The 22,500-nt window shown below is 38.7% G+C and overlaps 7 protein-coding genes across 7 annotated transcripts in view; 5 read left to right on the top strand and 2 right to left on the bottom strand.

Annotated features, from left to right (window-relative positions):
- Positions 1 to 1,400, top strand: part of LOC134193819 (epidermal growth factor receptor-like) — a 20,343-nt gene extending 18,943 nt beyond the window's left edge. The window contains exons 21-24 of the mRNA XM_062662659.1: positions 1 to 73; positions 819 to 919; positions 977 to 1,027; positions 1,082 to 1,400. The exon at positions 1 to 73 is cut by the window's left edge and continues 131 nt beyond it. Of these exons, the coding sequence (XP_062518643.1) occupies positions 1 to 73; positions 819 to 919; positions 977 to 1,027; positions 1,082 to 1,154 (298 nt within the window). The 3' untranslated portion in view covers positions 1,155 to 1,400. The remainder of the gene's footprint in view (positions 74 to 818; positions 920 to 976; positions 1,028 to 1,081) is intronic.
- A 107-nt stretch (positions 1,401 to 1,507) lies between these two features.
- On the bottom strand, positions 1,508 to 3,281 carry LOC134193806 (cholesterol 24-hydroxylase-like). The gene has a single exon (XM_062662645.1). The coding sequence runs from the start codon at positions 3,264 to 3,266 to the stop codon at positions 1,770 to 1,772; it is 1,497 nt and encodes a 498-aa protein (XP_062518629.1). The 5' UTR covers positions 3,267 to 3,281; the 3' UTR covers positions 1,508 to 1,769.
- A 470-nt stretch (positions 3,282 to 3,751) lies between these two features.
- On the top strand, positions 3,752 to 5,919 carry LOC134193949 (uncharacterized). The gene is made up of 4 exons (XM_062662821.1): positions 3,752 to 3,899; positions 3,981 to 4,143; positions 4,575 to 4,850; positions 5,012 to 5,919. Exons 1-4 carry the CDS (start codon positions 3,782 to 3,784, stop codon positions 5,658 to 5,660), a joined length of 1,206 nt encoding a protein of 401 aa, XP_062518805.1. The 5' UTR covers positions 3,752 to 3,781; the 3' UTR covers positions 5,661 to 5,919.
- A 77-nt stretch (positions 5,920 to 5,996) lies between these two features.
- On the top strand, positions 5,997 to 7,125 carry LOC134194095 (indolethylamine N-methyltransferase-like). Its single transcript, XM_062662999.1, has one exon. It carries the CDS (start codon positions 6,004 to 6,006, stop codon positions 6,838 to 6,840), a length of 837 nt encoding a protein of 278 aa, XP_062518983.1. The 5' UTR covers positions 5,997 to 6,003; the 3' UTR covers positions 6,841 to 7,125.
- Positions 7,126 to 7,663: 538 nt separating this feature from the next.
- Positions 7,664 to 13,059, bottom strand: LOC134193794 (mannose-1-phosphate guanyltransferase alpha-B-like). Its single transcript, XM_062662628.1, has 11 exons — positions 12,995 to 13,059; positions 12,833 to 12,930; positions 12,673 to 12,773; positions 11,448 to 11,700; positions 10,801 to 10,925; positions 9,899 to 10,033; positions 9,735 to 9,832; positions 9,509 to 9,555; positions 8,624 to 8,716; positions 8,394 to 8,565; positions 7,664 to 7,927 (listed from the first exon to the last, which is right to left on the bottom strand). Exons 1-11 carry the CDS (start codon positions 13,032 to 13,034, stop codon positions 7,827 to 7,829), a joined length of 1,263 nt encoding a protein of 420 aa, XP_062518612.1. The 5' UTR covers positions 13,035 to 13,059; the 3' UTR covers positions 7,664 to 7,826.
- Positions 13,060 to 13,542: 483 nt separating this feature from the next.
- Positions 13,543 to 22,495, top strand: LOC134193751 (uncharacterized; the record flags this gene model as incomplete). Its single annotated transcript, XM_062662585.1, has 15 exons — positions 13,543 to 13,803; positions 13,857 to 13,922; positions 15,056 to 15,183; positions 15,357 to 15,519; positions 16,118 to 16,621; positions 18,167 to 18,283; positions 18,354 to 18,500; positions 18,553 to 18,632; positions 19,103 to 19,278; positions 19,810 to 20,330; positions 20,768 to 21,114; positions 21,415 to 21,534; positions 21,596 to 21,676; positions 21,827 to 21,904; positions 22,330 to 22,495. Coding segments are annotated over exons 1-15 (2,955 nt in total), but the record flags the coding sequence as incomplete, so codon positions are not given.
- LOC134193834 (tyrosine-protein phosphatase non-receptor type 11-like) overlaps positions 22,484 to 22,500 on the top strand; it is a 2,318-nt gene continuing 2,301 nt past the window's right edge. Inside the window, exon 1 of the mRNA XM_062662678.1 lies at positions 22,484 to 22,500. This exon is cut by the window's right edge and continues 106 nt beyond it. Coding sequence (XP_062518662.1) covers positions 22,496 to 22,500 — 5 coding nt within the window. The 5' untranslated portion in view covers positions 22,484 to 22,495.

Raw genomic sequence — 22,500 nt, 5'->3', positions numbered from 1 at the left:
TGGAGACGGTGGAGATTGGTACACTGCCAGTGGCATGTATATCAGCCCGTTAAGCTATGCTGCAAGAGACAAGGTTATTGAACACGCGTGTGCACATGCAAGGATACACACACACACACACACACACACACACACACACACACACACACACACACACACACACACACACACACACACACACACACACACACACACACACACACACACACACACACACACACACACACACACACACACACACACACACACACACACACACACACACACACACACACACACACACACACTGACAGACAGACAGACAGACAGACAGACAGACAGACAGACACACACACACACACACCAACAACAACAACAACAACAACAACACACAGACAGACAGACAGACAGACTAATAGTTGTAGGTAGAACCAAGCCCTATTGGCTTGGCTAGTATTTAGTTGCTTTGCTTAGTTGGTGTATAATAGTTCAATGTTTGAAAATATATGTATTGACAGACAGACACACACACACACACACACACACACACACACACACACACACACACACACACACACACACACACACACACACAACACACACACAACACACACACACACACACACACACACACACACACACACACACACACACACACACACACAACAATAACAAAACAACAACACATGTAGTAGCTAGAGCTTCAAGCATGTGAAAGCTTAAGAAGTGGGTTACAATAGAGTCGATTCGTTATGTATTCGACATCAATTAATCATGCATTAAGATAAGCTACGAATCTAGAGTAGAAAACAGTGTGTTACATTGTTTGTTGTTTGCAGCTGTCTCCGTCACCGATGTCTCTGAGTGCCAATCCAATGTATGGCAGTCAGGACCCACTCAATGTCAATCCACTGTATCACGGTCAAGACCGTGCTGACAGGTTTAGATACATCACATTGTGCTTACAATCAACTCCATCATGTCTGACCATTTTTAGTCTATCGGCAAGAAAACATGAAAATATACTGTATGTCTCCATGGAGACAATGTAAGTAACTGTCGTACTCAGAATGCAGTTTGTCTTATGTTCGTTGTTCTACAGGAAATCAAGTGAAGTAAACGAATCGAAAAACGTTCTATACGAGTCACTTGAGTATGATAATAGCGAACGATAATGAGTGACTGTTTAGTTGATGTAGGAAGATGAGATATCTACAGTAACTGCCTGGTTTGTATCATGCAACCGTAGAGATATTTGTAGTTGTGAAACAAAGGGGTGAGTCGTCTATTTAGAAATAGTTAGTGATGTAGAAAGTGTGGACGACCTTTTAGTACTAGTTGAATATTTGTAGTCTGTTGTCGATTTTACATGCATTTGCAGTACTCAGTTGGAGTCAGTAGTAAAATGTACTATCCGTGTATGTTGTGCTGTGTTGTGTTGTGTAATCAGTTGCTGTTGACATGCGGGCAGCGCATGGAGGTGGAGTGAATACCTAACTAACTGAGAGAGATTGACACCGATGTCCAGCTCTATGTACTATATTTGTGCTCATCAGTTGATCTATTCTATTGCCACTAAGTCTGGTAAGGCATGCACACAGTCTGATTCCAGTATCAGTGGTACAACCACTGTTGGGTAACGTTTAACTAGTCTAGAGGTTTCTTGCAATGTGTAATCAAACATGCATGATGGATACAACAAACAGTAAACATGTATTTCAGACAAGGACAGATACATCAGGATCACAGTACTTTTGTTGATTGTGTTGATAGATCAGAACAAGTCATTTTCACTTTTCTTGTCTTCTTGTGAACTTGCAGTTGATGGGGTCTGTAGGGCAAAGAAGCAAATATTCTCTGTATTTGTTATCATCCTTGCCTCCTTGCTCCAATTCGATAGTGAACTTTTGGAAGAGACGAGACATGGCCATTTTCATCTCCTGGTCTGCAAATAACCGTCCAGTACACATGCGCACGCCACCACCAAATGGAAAATACGGCAAACCTCCATCCTCACCAGTGAGAGAAGCAAATCGTTCAGGATCAAATTTTTTAGGATTTGGCCAATTTTTGTCATCAAGATGCATCGTGTAGAAACTCAATTCAATCCATGAATCAGCAGGTATTTTGTGTCCAGCAGCTGTGAAGTCAGACTTGAATGTTCGCTGTCCACCAGTAAGTACTGGATGTCGTCTAAGGGTCTCTTTCAAGACACAATTGAGGTACTTCAGGGATGTGAGGTGAGTCGGTGATACAAACTGTTTGCCTTCAAGCACTTCATCGACCTCCTTCACAAGTCTATCTTTAACTTCTGGATGTGTAAGGATCTCCTTTAGAGCAAAAGTAAGTGTAAGGGAAGTTGTCTTGTGGCCTCCAAAAAAGGCATCAACAACCGTGTCAATGAGCTCTTCTAGACTGTATTCTCCGTTTGTAGCTGTAGCCTTCAGCACTAGACTCAACAGATCATTCCCATACTCGGCACCTTCCAGGATCTCCTTCTGTCTCCTCACAATCCACCTCTTCCCGGTTTCTCTGAGAAAGTTGCAGCTCTTTCTTGCTCGTTGCCACACATTTCTGTAAGTGGGCAAATACTCAGACAATGGATTTTCCATCTGTTGATAGGCACAATCCAGAACGTCGTCCAGAGCACGAGTGAGAGGAAAGAGTTCCTCTAGTTTTGTAATTTCTTCACCGACAGCAACCGTAGCAATAACTGCCGACGTTAGAGAAGGAAACGTTACTTTCATCGGTACAAATTCCCCCGTCTCAGCCGCTTTGTCGATGTACGCTATGAACTTGTCTAAAGTCTGATTAAATGGTCCCAACAAGTCTGTAGTATTCTTCCTACTAAAGAACGGCCCAACAATCTTGTGACGTCTCCGCCATTTGTCCATATCACTCTGCGATGCCTGGAAGCCCCCTAGGAACCTGTTACCATAAGTATACTTCAGAGAACGAAAGAGTAGCTGTGGTTTCAAGGCATCAGGGTCGCTCAGGATTTGCCGTGCAGCTTTAGGGTCAGACACCACAACACGGCCAAGGTGTGCAAGCCACATAACAAAAACGGGTCCGTATTTCTTCGCGAGCTCAACCGTAAGGTCCTCAGAAAACCCACCGGATCTAACCTTCTCCTCGAGCAAAGCGACATGACCCAACCAAAAACTGACCAAAGGTGGACTCGGAAGATGCGCATAGCGTCGCCTTTTGTTGGAAAGAAGAAGAGCTAAGACGCCAACTGTCGCAACCAGCACAGCAACAACGACTCCAACAATCGTGAACACAACCATACCGTCACCCCTCGTCAGCACGTGGAATCAAGGCAACGAAATTCCTTAGCTATACATACATCCTAATACCGGAAGTAGTTCGGGTAGGTGCACGCCTTTTGCCTACAACTACACAACTTTCTCCGCGGGAAATGCTACCACAGGCCGAGATCAATTATTATCTCTACAGATGAGCGTATCTGGAACGTTACACGCTCGCCTGTCCTCTGATTTCTAGGTTTTTTCAGACTGCACTAGAATGCAAGCTCCGCCTTTTGGCATCACCTGATTATCACCCCAATGGCCATGGTATGCACAATTTTAATTAGCGCTACACGGGTTTGAAAGACCGAGGTATCACTAGCAATTTATTGTTCTAAGAAACGTGAGCATTTTTCAATCGTATAGATTTACTGTAGCGTAAAAGGCTCTCTAGACGGCAGAGCTAGCCTCGCGTGGCCAAACGTCTGAAGCGCACAAAGAAGAGAGCGCGCGAAAGTCGGGACATCAAGGCGCCGTACGGCGTGAGGTCCGTCATGAGAGTCTCAGTGCGGAGGAAGTTAGCAGTATTTTGTATCGCATCACTCCTAGCAATTCTCGTGGCATATAAATATGCTCAAAGAAGTACAAAAAGTGACAAAACAATTCATTCAGGTCAACATTTTCTCGGATCTGTGTTTGGGGACGGCTGTGAAACAACATGAGCGTTTGACGTCTTTGTATTGGTGTTCGTAGGAGGTTATAGGGGCTTAAAGAGACGAGAGATGTTGCGATTGCCTACCAACATCTCCTCATCAAAGAATGTGAATGACGAGCCCGTTGCCGTGATAGGAGGAGGCGGGGGCGTGACCGAGTGGAACAGATCTGAACCAATTGTGATTTTCATCAACCAGTTCAGGCACTGAGCATGTTTATTTAATTTCTTGTGTTTTAATCAAACTAACTATGAATGTAGAGCAGATGGCATTGTTATCAATTAGTTTAACTTTAATCCTATAGGATAGTTTATTGGGAGATTATTGATTTTGGTAGGAAATCAAGAGAGGTGATGTCCATGGTGTACAGCTGTAGTTGTCGGTAGTTACTGCAAGACTAACATTTTGTTTCCTACTTGGATGGTATGTGTACAGCGCCCAAAGGCATACACACTACTAATTGCCATCATAATAAACTCACAGAAAAAACATTAAGATTACGTTTAGTTATTGATATTAATCATTTATTTAACCATCTTTTGTACTTATAAATGCAATTTATGGACCAATTGACAGCATGTTATAAAAATTGATATCAAACTTTATTAGCATCTCATATATGGCTTGAAATTAGTGCTATGGACTATATCTATGACAACTCAGCAACTAGGTGGGAAAAAGAGTCTCCTTCCTGTCCCACTGTTCGATGCAGAATGACTCACAATGAAATTGAGCGTGAAACGGCTGATGGGCTGCTGCTTAATCGATTTGTTCCTCTGAGATTTCGGGAGCAATTGAAGCGATACCATGATAAGCAGGTTGTGTTTGTGCTGAACATGGAGGGTGAGAAAGAGCCAGAGTGGCGAGATCCAGAAATTACGAGTAAATTTGACTTCAAAATTGGATATAGGTGAGCTTAGAGACTGGCTACTAGCCTACCTGTCTGTCTGTCTGTCTGTATGTTTGTATGTCTGTTTGTCTTTGGTCTGTCTGTCTGTCTGTCTGTCTGTCTGTCAGTCAGTCAGTCATAACGTCAGCATATCTTAGTTTGTGTATTATTGTACGTTTTAGTATTAAGAGCGATCTCCCCATGTTGTATGGATGTGGAGACTTTGATGGTATTGACATTATTGACTCCCTCATTACGCGTTTTGAAGCCAATCAAATCAAACCGCCTGTCAATCGGCACGGACTCGTAGCCATGATATCAAACTGCATGACCGTTCCTAATGATCGTCTGACTGTCCTCCGGGCAATGATGAAATCCCTAAACGTGTCGTCATTCGGAAAATGTGAGAACAACATGAACGTCACTCAGACACGTTTCCTTAACCCCAACTGGCATCAAATGAAGCTGGACGTCTTCAAGAATTTCAAATTTGGAATGGCATACGAAAGCAACAACCTTGAAGAATACGTCACCGAAAAGATCTACAGCTGCTTGCACACCGGAGTTATCCCTATCTATCATGGTGCTCCAGACATTAAGACTTTCGTTCCTGGGGGTTCGTTCATCAATGCGGCAGATTTTAAGAATACTGAAGAATTAATTCAACACATTGTTAGTGTGGATGCCAATCCTCAACTGTATGCGTCTTATTTTAAATGGGACATCTCGGCTATGAAGAGACTTCATGAGTTGTATTGCTCCGTGCCTGTGTACTGTCGATGGTGTGAGATGGTCGGACGATTACGACACGAGAAACGCCAGAGACGTTAAGTTAGTTCTTTATTTATTGAGATTTTCAATGATGTATTTTAATGATACACTCAAGTGATTAAAACGGATTAACTAATGAAGGCAGTTGACACTGTTGATTGTCAATAGTTTTTGATTCGAATGCCTTAGTAGATTGAGAGAGTATAGACAGTCAATTAAGTATCACGTCTTGTTGTGTCTCACAGCAAATTTCAGTTTGAACAATTCGACTTTCAAATTGCTCTACATCTTGTTTTGACTTGTTTACTAAGACTGCACTTTTGCCACAAGTATGTATACATGATGTCTATACTGAAAGATTGAGTGGGAAACTGCGTGAGGTTGTGGGTCTCCGAGGGCTGCAATGGCCGGATGTGTTGATGATGTCGGTGGAACACAAGAAGTAATTCGCGAAACGGATGGATCAGAAAATATGTTTGATGTCGAAGCTTACTGCAGTCAGTACTGCAGTCTTGACCCGTCAACGGCTGATCCATTCGAAGTTCCTTCTTTGAAGTCCCGGATGAAGATCATTCACGACTACTACCAACTCATTGGCCTCAAAGATGCACGTGTACTGGAATACGGTAGTGGCCCTAGTGTCTACAGTCTTATCGGCGCCGTTCCTTATTGCCGAGAAATCGTGATTTCGGAGTATGATGTCAGGTCACGTGACTTTCTCTCAAAATGGAAGAATGGTCAGGCCAATCACCATATTACCACACTGTTTCAGTACGCAGTGATGTCAATCGAAAAACTGGGTGAAGGAGACGAGGTTTCGCAAAGAGAAAACGCGCTGCGGCAACTAATAAGTGGAATTTATCCGGGAGATCTCAACACTGACACGCCCATTGAAATGGACAGTCCCGGATTATTCGACATTATATCTACACATTTTACATGTCACACTGTGTGCATGTCTGTGGACGAATTCAGAGCAGCAGTTGGAAGGCTGGTCAAATTTCTCAAACCGGGCGGTTTTCTCATACTCTCAGAAATCTTGGAATGTGAGCTCGGAAAATGGGATGGACTCAAGGTTGGCTATAAAGGATTTCAATTAACAAGAGAATCTCTCATTGAATGCATTGAACAACTTGGATTTATTAACATAAAAGATGATGTTGTAGCCGAGGAGCCAATTGATGGTAAAGCTCCGCCCGAGTTTGGCAAGACGCTCACTTTACTGGCTCAAGCACCATGAGACTGATGCCATAATAAACACAGCTGCATCACTTTACTTATAGTTTCCAGAAGCTTTATATGCTACTAAGTTAATATCAACACACGAGCAGAAATTGAAATTCTCATCACAATATGATCACCTCCGAGTCTCCATGGGAACAAGAGAATACCACTAGTGTTTCAAAAGTTTTAATGGTTGACAGTAAAGACTGTTGATGGATACTTTCCTTGGATTGATGAGAAGACATTAATTTACTAAAGTGATCACAAAATTTGAGCAGACTTTGATAAATTGAAATTAATGTCCGAGTCATAGTTTGTGCCACACAAAGAAATCCCTAAATAAGTATAATGTATTGTATTGATATTAATTAATGTTAACTCTATGTTTAATTAATTAATTAATTAGTGTTTAAAAAATTATTTGTGCCACACAAAAAATTCCTAAACAAATTAATTTATATTTTATTAATTAATGTTAACTCAATGTATTTAATTTATTAATAAATGTTTAAATCATTTGTGCCACACAAAGAAATCCCTAAATAAATATAATTTATTGTATTAATATTAATTAATGTTAACTCTATGTTTAATTAATTAATGTTTGAATCATTTGTGCCACACAAAGAAATCTCTAAATAAATATAATTTATTGTATTAATATTAATTAATGTTAACTCTGTTTAATTAATTAATTAACTAATTAATGTTTGAAATCATTTGTGCCACTAAGTTTCTAAATAAAATAATTTATATTTTATTAATTAATGTTAACTCAATGTGTTTAATTAATTAATTAATTAATTAATGTTTAAGTCACATTTGTGCCACACAAAATCCCTAAGTGGAAGACAGCATTTGTGAGGAAGGTGCATGCTTGGAATGGTGCATCAAACACCTTGATTGAATTCAATTTTATTCAACCAACTACAAGGTGGCAAATGTAGAAAAGAACTCCAACTTGATGTCTCTCTTGACTATGTGAGCTACTGCAGCAGACAGTTACAATATAATCTGATTCTTGTAGCTGCCCGATAGTTCCTTGTGTGGCAGGACAATTGAATTGAGAACAATCACTTCTGGTGGAATAAACACACTCTTTCCTACAATCAAACAACAACATATGATGACATACTAAACATTAATGTCAATTACTATACTACAATTTTATATTATATTAATTAATATTAACTCTGTTCACTTACCAAACATTAATATCAAATACTATACTATAAATTTATATTTAATTAGTCAACTCTGTTCACTTAGCAAACATTAATATCAATTACTATACTACAAATTTATATTTTATTAATTAATGGTAATTATGTGTGTTCACAGTCCAAACATTAATATTAATTACCATAATACAAATTACTATTTAATTAATTAATGTTAATTATGTGTGTTCACTTATCAAACATTAATATCAATTACTATACAACTAATTTATATTTTATTAATTAATGTTAATTATGTGTGTTCACATTCCAACACATTACTATCAATTACTATACTACAAATTATATTTTATTAATTAATGTTAACTTTGTGTGTTCACGTTCCAACCTAGGATTGTGATGGATGGGTTAAGACGACCTTCGTCGTTGAACACCGTGTCACTGTTGACTCGTGCAAGTGGATCATTGGGATTCGGATCACAGGGAAAGCCTTCTACCCTGGCCCACTCGCCCACCACAGAATGCCAGCCAACAATGCTGTGCAGCACACAGCAGTGATCCTAGCATAATACAAATTGTGAAAGCCTACAAGGTGAGAAAACAGTAGATTGTCTTAACCATTAGTTCGGCACTGTCGAGGATGATTGACTCTTTCACTCGAGCTCCAGCCCTGATGACAACTCCTGGGCCAACGTACACATTTGGCCCCAACTGCATCAAACAATAAAAGGAATGGTACTAAATGTTGCTAATTTATTGAGTGTTTATTTGTCTGTCTGTCTGCCTGTCTGTCTGCCTGTCAGTCTGTCTGCCTGCCTGTCAGTCTGTCTGCCTGTCTGTCTGTCTGTCTGTCTGCCTGCCTGTCAGTCTGTCTGTCTGTCTGTCTGTCTGTTTGATTGTCTGTCTGTCAATTTCATTTATTGAAACACAAACTCTACATTACATTTCTAACACTAAATACAAGCAATCTACTGAGTTCAGCTTTAGTTTAATGCAAACTACTTTGATAGTCCCTATTGTGTATGTTCTCATCTACTTCTCCAGGGAAGACACGTGTCAGCTTGTGGAGGATGACTTTAGCGTTACATCGTTGTAATATTATTGAGAATTTTTTCCTCCAAAAAAAACCCTCTAAAGTCAGCTTCATTTGTATAGCCTTCAATGTCCCTTGATCTTCTGGCTAGTTTGTTTAGATAGTTGGTATCTTCTGATCCCCATGTTCCAAAATGTTCAAATACTAGAGGAGTGAAATTGAGGCTTGATGTATTGCCAGTAAGTTGTTGTTTTTCATATTTGATCATCTTCCTTTCCTCTCTTCTTGCTGCAGCAAAACCTTCCTCTAAAGCTGCCAGCTTTAAAGTGTCTTGGCTGAAAGGATGAGCCATAGCTACATCAAGGTCATATATTGTCTGTCTATCTGTCTGTTTGATTGTCTGTCTGTTTGTCTGTCTTAGTCTAGCTACATGTAAGCGTATCTATTTCCAATTATCTTTATATGCTAACCATTGCTGTTGGATTGATATCAGCTGTAGGGTGTATTCTTACATCTCCTGCATATTAATTAAGATCAGAAATGATAACACACACACACACACACACACACACACACACACACACACACACACACACACACACACACACGCACACACACACACATACACACACGCGCGCGCACACACACACACACACACACACACACACACACACACACCATTTGCTTTAGACTGACCAATAATTGTTGGCTGGTCTGCCTCGTTAACTGTCAACCTCTCAGGACAGGTCTGTCTGAAAAGTCCCAAATACAATCGATTGGCATAGATAGCAGACCTAAACAAAATCAACATTTTATATCAAAGCATCAAATTTGATATAAATAATTTACAGAGTCCTCACCCTGCAGTTTTGATCTGCGACCAGAATCTCGATGTTTTATAGACAAATATCTTTCCTGTTCCAGCCAGTGGAGAGATGATGTCTTGCTCCAAACTGATACTGTCTCTCACTGGACTCATTGGTCTGTCTCTGTAACTACAGTAATAAACACACACACACATACACACGCACACACACAGATGTGCATATTAGTCTTAATAAATACATTTATATTTACTTGAATTTTTAATTATTTTATTTAACTTAATTAATTATGTATTTAAAAATAATTAATTAATTAATAATTTAATTATTAAACTATAAATGCAATTATAATTATAAAAATTTTATTTTTCAATTATTAGTCTATTAATTTAATTAATTAAATTAATCCAATTAATTAGTCCAATAACTAAGTAATAAATTTATGTACTAAATATTATAATACAATAAGAAATAAAAACTTAAAAATTAAAAAATTAAAATAAAAAAAATTAAAAATGATTTATTATTGTTAGTGTGTGTGTGTGTGTGTGTGCATGTGTGTGTGTGTGTGTGTGTGTGTGTGTGTGTGTGTGTGCATGTGTGTGTGTGTGTGTGTGTGCATGTGTTAGTGTGTGTGTGTGTGTGTGTGTGTGTGTGTGTGTGTGTGTGTGTGTGTGTGTGTGTATGTGTGTGTGTGTGTGTGTGTGTGCGTGTGTGTGTGTGTGCGTGCACGCATGCTATTACAGAAGCTTTACATATAAGGACATCTAATATTATCAACATTTAAAAATTATAATTTTTTAATTAATAAAAAATAAATAATTAATTTAAGTCTATCCATTCTGGGTCATTTCAATTTACATATTGGATCGTCTCAATCTTGCATATGTGCATGCATTTTTATTAATTGGCTGGCCATTTCGTGTGGTTCCACTTACTTTCCTTCATAGTTTTGTCTGAAGACTGTGCTCATGTGAGCAAACGCATTGGGCGAGAGGATGTATACTCCTGTGTTAATGATGCTGCTTACAAACGTCTCTGGTTTCTCAACATAATGTTTGACCTGCACGTAACAACACACTTTCATACGTCAGAACTAGTGTCGCTAGCCACGCCCCTTAAAGGGGCGTGGCTATATACGTCAGAACATCGTAATTCCAGTAATCAATTGCAGCTAACACTAACCCACCCAACGTGTGCATCTCTGCTTGTGTTGTTTCAGTGTCAGGGCCACAGGATGCAACATAGCTTTGGTCTGAGTCACAAAACTGTCACTTCCGGTCTTGGTGCTAGGTAATTAAATAAGTAATATATTATCCCACGGTGGGCGTGGCCAGAATTCTAGTTAACTTTCTTTGTCTGCTGCTTTCAAAAATGATGACAACAAATTATAAGATACATGTTAATATCAATGAAGCAGACAGGGTAATGACCGCCACTTGGCCACGCCACTGACACGCGCTAAGCCGCATTTAAATTTTGCTCTCATGATGCTGAGTGTGTATCTATTTGTCTGTTTGTCTGGCCACCTGCCTACCCACCTCCCTGCCTGTCTCTCTACATCAATAATGAACAATCAACATACTTCGTGAGTATCGCTATTTTCCACTATACAACCATAGTTCACTGCTTGTTTCCTATTGGCATCTGTTCCCATCATAGTGATGCCGTCAGCTGGTGTGTGTTCTCTGTGGAATTTCAGTAAGTCAACTAAGGGGAAATCGCAGCAGATGTCACAGTTGAACAGAAAGAAACACTCCGGAGATCCACTCAGGATTTGGTCTCGAAAATGGTATATCCCACCAGCAGTACCGAGAGACTCGTGCTCTTGAAGATATCTACAACATCAAGTATATATGTGTCTGGCTCCAGATTTGCTGACTGATAAACGACAAAGAGACAGACAGATGGATTTAGATAAATTGACAGACGACATGTTTTGACAAACAAACAGACAGACAGACAGATGGACGAACAGACAGACGGATTTAGATAAATTGACAGACGTGTTTTGACAGACAGACAGACAGACAGACACAAACAGATAGACAGATGGATGAGCAGACAGCCAGACATACAGACAAACACACAGATGGACAAACAGACAGACGGATAGACAGACAGACAGATTTAGATAAATTGACAGACGTGTTTTGACAGACAGACAGACAGACACACAGACAGACACACAGACAGACAGACACACAGACAGACACTAACAGATAGACAGACAGACGGGCAGACAGCCAGACATGCAGACAAACTGACACAAACAGATAGACAGACGGATGGGCAGACAGCCAGACATACAGACAGACAGACAAACACAGACAAACAAACAGACAGACAGATAGACAGACAGACAAATTTAGATAAATTGACAGACGTGTTTTGACAGACAGACACACAGACAGACACTAACAGATAGACAGAAAGACGGGCAGACAGCCAGACATGCAGACAAACTGACACAAACAGATAGACAGACGGACGAGCAGACAGCCAACCAGACAGACAGACAGACAAACAGACAGACAGATGCATGAATTTAGATAAATTGACAGACGTGTTTTGACAGACAGACAGACACAGACAGACAGACAGACAAACAAACAGACAGACAGATGGACAGACAGACAATACAGTATCTCTACAAACCAATCAATAGGCAAAATAACTGGCCACATTACTGTCCAATCTATGCAAACAGCGATGACTACAAATAATCATTCTACTGTACACTGTACCTGTACTAATAGGTCACGTGACATTGATATCTATTGATAGATGTGGATTAAATTTAAAAATACCTGACTGGAATTGAAAATTCCTTTTGCATCTTCTGAGCAAACCGTCTCATCTGATCACTGTCGTAGCCACCGATTAAAATGATTTCCTTCATTTCTGGTACCTAAAGTCCCGTATATAAATAACAAAAGTGACGTCACATCGAGGATCAAATCCGTCAACCTTAGCGCACGCCTCGAAATGGTGTTGTATCATTGGTTGACCAGCAATAGGAAAGAGGGGTTTGGGGATTTCTAACGAGAGAGGTCGGAAGCGCGTTCCTAGACGGTCACGTGACCGAACAATATACATGCGTCGTTTTGTCTATGCAACAGGCAGACATACCTTTCTGTAGTCTTCCAACCAATATCACAGCTTTCACCATTTTGGGTCTTGGGTAAAGGGTTGCATGCACGTTCCCGTATAAAACGTAGACATACGGGACGTCGACTTCATTAGTTTTACAACTGAAAAAACATTAATGTGGTTATCAATTAATTAATTAAAAATATATATTATTTTTTGTTGTTTGCGTTTATCTTAGATCCAAAAGTTTACCATTTGCATTACAGTAGGTAGATTAGTCTCGCGTAGCCAGACCTCTTTCGATCCGGGCGAAAATGGCGCGGCGGAAAGAGGTCTGGCTACGCGAGACTACAGATAAATCATGCAAAACAGAGTAGGGTACGCATACTGCTACTTGTAAAGCTAACAGTCAAACGACAGTGGTATTTCATGTCTTAGTCCAATCGTCGCATTACTAAATAAAAAATCCTCGCGCGAAGGTCCGGTTTACAAAGATTAAATAGCCGGGCTTTTGTAAAGTCACATGTTCTACTTACTTCCGGGGCTTTGTCTGTCTTATCCGGGATATCAACAAATTACTACCAAATATGGGCGGAGAAACATCAAAGAAACTGAGAGAGAACGTCGATCGTCTAGCGGACAACGACAGGCGCTGTATTGAACTCAACTGCGAAGGACTCAAGATAGGCGATCGCGGCATCGCTGCCTTGTCCGACGCTCTGCAGACGAACACGAGACTCAAAAGTCTCAGACTTGGAGACTGCGCAATCACGCACATTGGAGCTAGAACGCTCTCCAACGCAATATGTCAGTCGCACGACGTCAGCAGGCTGCGAAGGCTTGATTTCGTAAGTAACCACGCCCATTGTGTGACCACGCCTACATGATTTTGTGACGTCAGACTACTAGTGACGTATCAAGGAGAGGAAATCCGTTGGGGAATGAAGGAGCAATAGCTCTTTCAGAGGTAGAAAATATTAATAGAGATTTATGTACATAATTAATTTAATATATTAATTATTGTGTAATTATTACATTATTTATTATTTATTATTAATTAAATAAATAATAAAATGTGTAATTAATTAAAAATAAAAATAATTAATTAATTACACAGTTTATTACATAATTGTTACATAATTTATTTTATTTGATGTACAATCATTACATCATCAGCAGTGAGGTTTGCCTCACTGAGTAAACTGACTTATGATAGAGTAGCAAGTTTCTGAGTTTTAGAGTTTCTGCGATTGCTGTATTATTGACATGGACAATATTTAAAAATATATCAGAAATCTACATAAAAATTATTACATTATTAATTATTTATTTTTTAATTAATTACACAGTTTATTACATAATTGTTGCATAATTTATTTTATTTAATGTACAATTATTACATTATTTAAAAAATAGAATTATGCAAATATCATTTAATTTATTAGTTATGCAAATAATTTATTGATTATACACCTTCAGTAGTCACACATATCAAAATGGATGTTACAGCAGTAGTGTACAAAAATACATGATAAAATATATTTGGAAAACTTTTCTAGTCTTGCTGTTGTAGAGGTTCTGCAGTTATATTGATATTAATACAGCACATTAATATCAATAAAACATAAATAAATAATGATCATAAAGGCCGTAAAAGCTTTAGTCTCTTGCACAGCCCTTTTAACGCGCGTTATGAGCAGAGAGGGGCGGTGCTCGTATTTTAGTATTTGTGTATTTTATTTTTATATTAATTATGTATTTTATTTTATTTTTTATTATTTATGCATTTTATTTTATTTTTTATTACTTATGTATTTTATTTTTTATTTTATTATTTATGTATTTTATTTTATTTTTTATTATTTATGTATTTTATTTTATTTTTTATTATTTATGTATTTTATTTTATTTTTTATTATTTATGTATTTTATTTTATTTTTTATTATTTATGTATTTTATTTTATTTTTTATTATTTATGTATTTTATTTTATTTTTTATTATTTATGTATTTTATTTTATTTTTTATTATTTATGTATTTTACGTATTTTATTTACGTTTTTATGCCCTTAATATTTATCTTTGTTTTTTTGTTGGCAGATTCTACTCGATCAGCACACTCGCTTGCAGACGTTCGTTCTCAGAAACTGCAACATCGGAGACGAAGGAGCCATAGCGATGGCAGACGCATTGAAACACAACCAGACTCTCATGACATTGGAACTCAGGTACAAAACATTACACACACAAAATCATCCTACACTACTGACACATCGTTACCTGAGGTGTGAAACACTAGGTCACATGGTCACGTGACATACATATGACCGACTAACTCAACAAATGGCTCCACCTACTGCGTAACACGTGACCACATATATAATAAACTTATTTTGTTTAGTGATAATTTGATTAGCGATAAAGGAGCCGAGATGATCGGAAAAGCGTTGATTGAGAATTGTACTCTCAAGGGGCTGTCGTTGTGGCACAATCGATTGTTTCCCGACGGAGCGGAAGGTCTTGCTGCAGGACTGAGACAGAACTCGACGCTTGATTGGCTGGGGGTAAGCAGTGTGTTTTAGTCTCTACAGTATCTTTTCTATTCATTCGTATACTTGCCTGGGATGTCAACTATATGATGGCAATGTGTATTTGATGGCATGTATTTGGTCAGATAGAGTGAGTATACGAGCTTGCAGTTTTGCATTGATTTTAATGAGTAATTTATAATTAATTGTTAATTAATTAATAATTAATTGTTAATTAATTTATGATTTATTGTTAATTAATTTATGATTAATTGTTAATTAATTTATGATTAATTGTTAGTTTTGCATTGATTTTAATGATTAATTTATGGTTAATTATTAATTAATTTGGTGGTAGAAATTTTGATTTGTTTGTATGGGTTACCTTTTTATTTATTGATTTATTAATTTTTATGTTTCAGTTTGGAAAGATGCCCCAAATGCTAAACATGCTTCATGTGAATGTGTGTGACTTCTACACACAATTTTCTCTCTCCAATTTTAGTCGTTTTGATATTTTTCAATCTAAAAGTTGTATTATCACATATACAATAAATGTAATTGAAACTTTGTTTGTGATATTTACCATATCCTAATAAGTATTTAGTTGATATGAATATTGTTCTACTAACAGCTTGGCTGCAATCACATTGGAGACATCGGACTGAAAGCGATCTCAGAAGCTCTCCAAGTAAACTCTGCAAACTCGAGTCTACGTTGGCTCGCATTAGGAGGGAACAACATCACAGACCGAGGCATCAAGCATCTCGCTCTCCTTCTCAAAGGTTCCCTACAACCAGAAAATGACAACGAAGTCGAAACACGACTTGATGCGGACACTCTGAATGGAACACGTTGTCGATTAGAATCGATTGGTTTGGGTGGAAACGACGTGTCCGATGTGGGTGCTAAGCAGCTTGCTGACGCTCTTCAATACAACAAGGTGCTGAAGTCGCTCGGTTTGGCTGACAATCGGATAGGCGACGAGGGAGCTATCGATCTTGCAAATGCAGTGCATGAGAGTGAGTCGTTGGAGACGCTTGTTGTGTCTGGCAATGATATTGGCGATGAAGGTGCATCGCAGCTTGCAGCGGCGTTGGCTAAGAATCAGTCGTTAAAGAGTCTTTTTGTTGCCGAGGTTTGAAATAGTGATATTGATATTAATGATATGATGTGTAGGTGCATGTCTTGTTTGTATTGGTCTTGACTGGTGTTCAAATATGAAAACATGTTGCATGATATGATTAAATTAATTAAATAAATAATTAATTAATTAATGTTTTACTGTTTGTTTGTGTTTGAGTAATTGATGTAAAAGGTGGTTTGGTATCAATGTATGTCAGGTCACGTGACACATTTTTATTGGGTTGGCAACGATACACACTCCAACTATTTAGCAATAAATGTGTCACGTGACCTGACATTTTTATTGGGTCACGTGACCTGGCACGCATTGATATAAACCAACTTTTAGATCAATTACTCAAATACACACAAACAGCAAACGTAAATTAATTAATTTATTAATAATTTAATTTTTATAAACTTACCTAATTTTTAACGTCTTTATAAAAGAAAGACAATGACGAAAATTGTAAAAAAACTTTTAAAATAAAAAGCTTACAACACCAGGTGTTCCCAGGCAGTCTCACATCCTCACACTGACCTGGCCCAACATTACTTGACTTCAGTGATCAAACAAGAAATGTTATATTCAATGTGGTGTGGCTGTAAGCGAGAGTACAGGCCCGATGGAAGCAATTTGAAAGTGGAGCGGCCTAGCGTGCGTTAGAGGTTGTGGCTTAGCGCAAGCTAGGGGTGAGTTGGCTTTGATTCGATGCTCGATTGCGACAAAGTATACAATGACATGACACATCCGTGAGTAGTGAGTATGCGCACAATGTGCATTCACAGAGGTCGGGCAATTTGGCCAGGTAACGAAAGAGAAGTTGTAGGAGACTTCAAAACAGTCACCAAATTAGTAGAGCCGCAATCCGGTAGATGACCAAATATATTATTTTATTTAATCAGCTCTACCCTTAGACCAAAAGTATGTGGCAATCATTTGCTGGCTGAAGTCGAGTTTTCAAAAAGTGGGGCGGCCATGGCTGCTGCTGCTGTTGCGGCTCCGTCAGCCCTGAAGTAAGACTAAGATATTAGATATTTAAAGCATCAAATGGTCTACTAGATATTATAGGTGTAGGTGCACTAGTAGACAGTTGATTTGATGCTGACGTTGCTGTTGCTTTACTAACAGAAAGAAACGAATGTGCGCTTTAGTTTACTTTCCAAACTGTTGCCTGCACTTGGAATTATTTAGCTCTGCAAATTACATCCTTAGTTTCTGGAGTCACCACAGGTTACCTACATGTAGTCACGTGAGTCACGTGATGAAGGCGGAGTTTAGGTAACTAATTAATGGTAAATGTTTTTAATTTCTGTACTCACCGTGGGTTACCTACATGCAGTCACGTGATGAAGGCGGAGTTTATATTTTTACTGTTTACGTGATAAATTATTGATGGTAATTAATCAATCAATAGTAAATGAAGCCATATTTAATTAATTAAGGTGCAAGTGTTAAGATAGTAATATGAAACTCTAGGAGTGTTACAACAACAGTCTGTAGACGTCACGACAACATAAAATACTTGGTAACTCAGACTTGTCTTCTGTCCTACAGAACGACTTCTCGAATGATTCTGGTAGGCGATTTGTCGAGGTTCTCTCGAAGCACAATGTAACGCTGAAAGTTCTGGACATTCACAACTCGGCAATGAGCCCAGACGGAATGAAAGAAGTAAACGATTGATTTGTGTGCAGCAACCAATCTGATTGAGTGTTGTGCGTAATCTGCTTGATTTGCTCAGGTTGTGGATGCTCTTCAGACTTCACATCTTACGACAGTTGGAGGAGAGTTGTCGCAGGTGAAGGTCAAAACGAGTCCGGTCAGAATGTCTATGTCTGGAAATGCATTACCGTTGGATGCTCGTGAGAGGTTATCGTCAGGAACGACAGTAGGTTGTGTGTGAGACGATTTATAGTTGAGGTGTTGAGTAGAGTTTGTAGATTTTTCGATCGTCGGCTCCCGGATGGGATCAAAGTCACAGAACTATGGATTCTCTTCCAGGGGAAGGTCATGATATGAGGTGGGTATACTGTGAATAATGCAATCATTGTGTGTGTGTGTTTATTTTTATTTTTGTTAATTTTTTAATTTTTTTTATTTTTAAATTTTATAAATTTTTATTAATTGATTTTATTTATTATTTATTTTATTTCAATTTTTTTTTTTTATTAATTGATTGTTTTGTTTTTTATTTTAATTTATCTAATTTTTTATTTTTACTAATTAATTATTTATTTATTTATTTTCTATTTTTAAATTTTTATTAATTGATTACTTATTTTTATTATTTTTTTATTATTTTAAATTTTTATTAATTAATTATTTATTTTTATTATTTTATTATCTATTTTTTAATTAATTTTTTTCTATTTTCAAGTTCTTTTTTCATGTTGTAAGGCAATTAACTAATAGAAATTGTTAGACAATGGTCAGACAAACTGACAGATGAACTGCAACATTAATGGCAATTTACTGCTTATTCTACTGTAGATCTGCAGCAGAGCTTGATGTGGCTTCATTTCAAGGAGCAAGACAGCAGTCAGACAGCCAGCTAGATAGTGACGGTGATGTTTTAGATGCTCGACAACGGGCAGTACAGAAGGCTGCAGGCAAGTTTCTCAAACTTCGACTTGTTGGACAGGATGACACACTATTTGAACAAAAAAGTAAGTTCAAGCATATCAACTTTCTGTGCATGTTGTAATCATTATTCATAATGTTAGTATGCACAAGCTTTGCAAACTAATTCGTGTTGGAGGGATGCATCTTTTAATACTATTGTATTGGAGGGATGCATCTCTGTAGTAGAGGGATGCATCTTTCATTCCTATTGTATTGGAGATGCATCTCACAGTACTATTGTATTGAAGGGATGCATCTCACAGTACTATTGTATTAAAGAGATGCATCTCACAGTACTATTGTATTAAAGAGATGCATCTCACAGTGTACTATTGTATTGAAGGGATGCATCTCACAGTACTATTGTATTGAAGAGACGCATCTCACAGTACTATTGTATTGGAGTGATGCATCTCACAATACTATTGTATTGGAGGGATGCATCTCAATACTATTGTATTGGAGGGATGCATCTCAATACTATTGTATTGGAGGGATGCATCTCTTTGTATTAGTATCATCGTTGTGATCACCCAAATACACACTCTTATCCTGGATGTTTTCTGATATTGTAGCAGAGCATGTTCAATCAGCACAAGATGAAACATCATTTATTACATCCGATCACAATGTCCCACGTCTTCCTTCCAACAGTCACATGTTTCAATCACACGTCAATCACCAACAAGACTCAGTCAATGGACAACATCGTGATGTCAATGCACAACTTTATAGTCACTCCAACACTGAGTCTGTAGACAGCAGTGAAGACAATAATCCAGCCATGTCCGTCAATTCCATGGAAAGACAACTAGAGCACATTACAGACAGACATTCAGATTGTGTGTCGGATGTTGGGCATATAGATGGCCATGATGACAAGCGTCATAGTTTTGTGAACACACAGACTGTTAATATTGGAAGTGATGGTAACATGCAGTCTGATCCTGTGACAGTGATTGGGCCCACAGGTGCCACAGGTGGACAGGGTGGGTATGATGAAGAGACACATGACAAAGTCAATGGACTGCTGTCGTCGGATAGCATCTCAAGTGATGCAAGGGACTCTGTGGTGGAGACATTTGATAATTTGTCTGTAAGTAGTGTATGAATATCTGACAAAACGTTAATAGTCAAATTTGTATTGTCAGTTTTTATTCTTGTTCTGATTAACAGGCAGACAGACAGACAGACAGATAGACGTGTGGCAGACAGATAGACATGTGGATGGCCATTGAGTAAACAGACAGACACAGACAGACAGACAGACAGACCAACCAACATGCAGATTGACTGGCAGGCAGGCAGACAGACAGACAGACAGATAGACAGACAGACCACAGACAGACAGACACACAGACGAGCAGACACACAGACGGACAGACAAACACACAGGGAAGCAGACAAACACAAAGACCAGCTCAGTCAACAGTTACGCAGGTACTTGTCATTTCTATACTTATATTTCAATTGCATTAAAATTGGTTTCTACTATTTTTGTTGCTCATTGTCAAATTCAATCTTCATTGTTAGCGGTCAGCATCCGAGTCTTCTTTGTCTCATTTAACAAAAGATCGTCCTCGGCAGTTAGGCAAGCGGAAGCCTTCTCGATCTCCTTCTGGTAGCAGCATTTCTAACAAAGGTATGGACAAGGAATCTTTACAGCCAGTGCAGGAGCTACAAAATGAAATGGTCATTTATGGCAATAATCATGTGGGTATATCTCAAGAAGAAAAAATTGAGGGAGACTTACATGCTACTCGTATGGGAAATCTACGACAGCGAGTCAATGTTATGCAGTTGGGAGGTAGTTTACAAAATCTCTTTGATCAGATTGTGATACGAGACGTCTCATACAATCATGACTTTACAACAGCAAGGTAATAATCCCAGCAGATACGTATTAGGCTATTGTACGAGAGGGATGCATCTCACAGTACATTAGACTATTGTATTAGAAGGATGCATCTTTCGACTATTGTATTGGAGGGGTGCATCTCACAATACACTAGAGTATTATATTGGAGGGATGCATTTCACAATACATTAGACTATTGTATTGGAGGGATGCATCTCACAATACACTAGACTATTGTATTAGAGGGATGCATCTCACAATACAGTAGACTACACAATACACAATTTGTGTTCGTCTTTTGATGTACCATCACTCTGTGTAGGCTTCCCGAGAATGCTTACAAAAACTGTAGAGACAGTCACACTCCTTTACCACCCGAATCAACTCGTGTGGAACTCACATTTACTGAGGGAATGGAAGGCTCAGACTACATCAATGCAAGGTAGGCAGCAGGCCTAACAAACAAGGACAAATAGTACGTCATTTGATAGATATCTATGTAGCTTTGTTGGCTTGCTCAACGAACCAAAGAAATTTATTGTTGCACAGTCGCCATTGGAGGACACATTCCCAGATTTCTGGAGGTGAAACATGAGTGATCGCATCCCTCAGTTGTAGTTAGTTGCTGTGCATTCATCTGGTTCTGTATATGTGTGTGATTGTTGTGTCTATTAATGCGCATGTTATTTACAGAGTAGACTTGCATAGTATTTGCATTGTGATTGTGAATTTAGAATGATATGGGAGCAGAGTGTGCGGTTGATTGTGATGCTCGGCAAGACAACGGAAGGGGGAGAAGCCAAGTGTGAAAAGTAGGAAGATAAATGTGTTTTATGAGTTTAACAAGCACACACACACACACACACGCACACACACACACGCACACGCACGCATGCACACACACACAAATGGACATGGACACGCACACACAAATGGACATGGACACACACACACACACACACACACACACACACACACACACACACACACACACACATGGACATGGACACACACACAAACACACACACACACACACAAACACACACACACACACACACACACACAAATGGACATGAACACACACACACACACACACGCACACACACACACGCACGTGCACATGCACACACACACACACACACACACACACACACACACACACACACACACACACACACACACATGTAAATCAAAGTATCATACAAATTGCTCCAAATCCAATTGAGTGATCATACAGGTACTGGCCTGACTGGCAAGGTTATGGTGATGACTATGGACTCGTATGTGTTTCTGGTCCAGGGAAACCAGGCCGCTGGGCACCAGGTGCACTCCACGTTACTAGTAGTCGAGATCATGATGAGTCGATAGTTGGGCTGAAGTCGAGAGAGATGAGAACAGTGACAATGTA

Source organism: Corticium candelabrum, chromosome 18, assembly GCF_963422355.1.
Source record: "Corticium candelabrum chromosome 18, ooCorCand1.1, whole genome shotgun sequence".
Taxonomy (NCBI): Eukaryota; Metazoa; Porifera; class Homoscleromorpha; order Homosclerophorida; family Plakinidae; genus Corticium; species Corticium candelabrum.
This window is presented reverse-complemented; position numbering and strand designations above follow the sequence as displayed.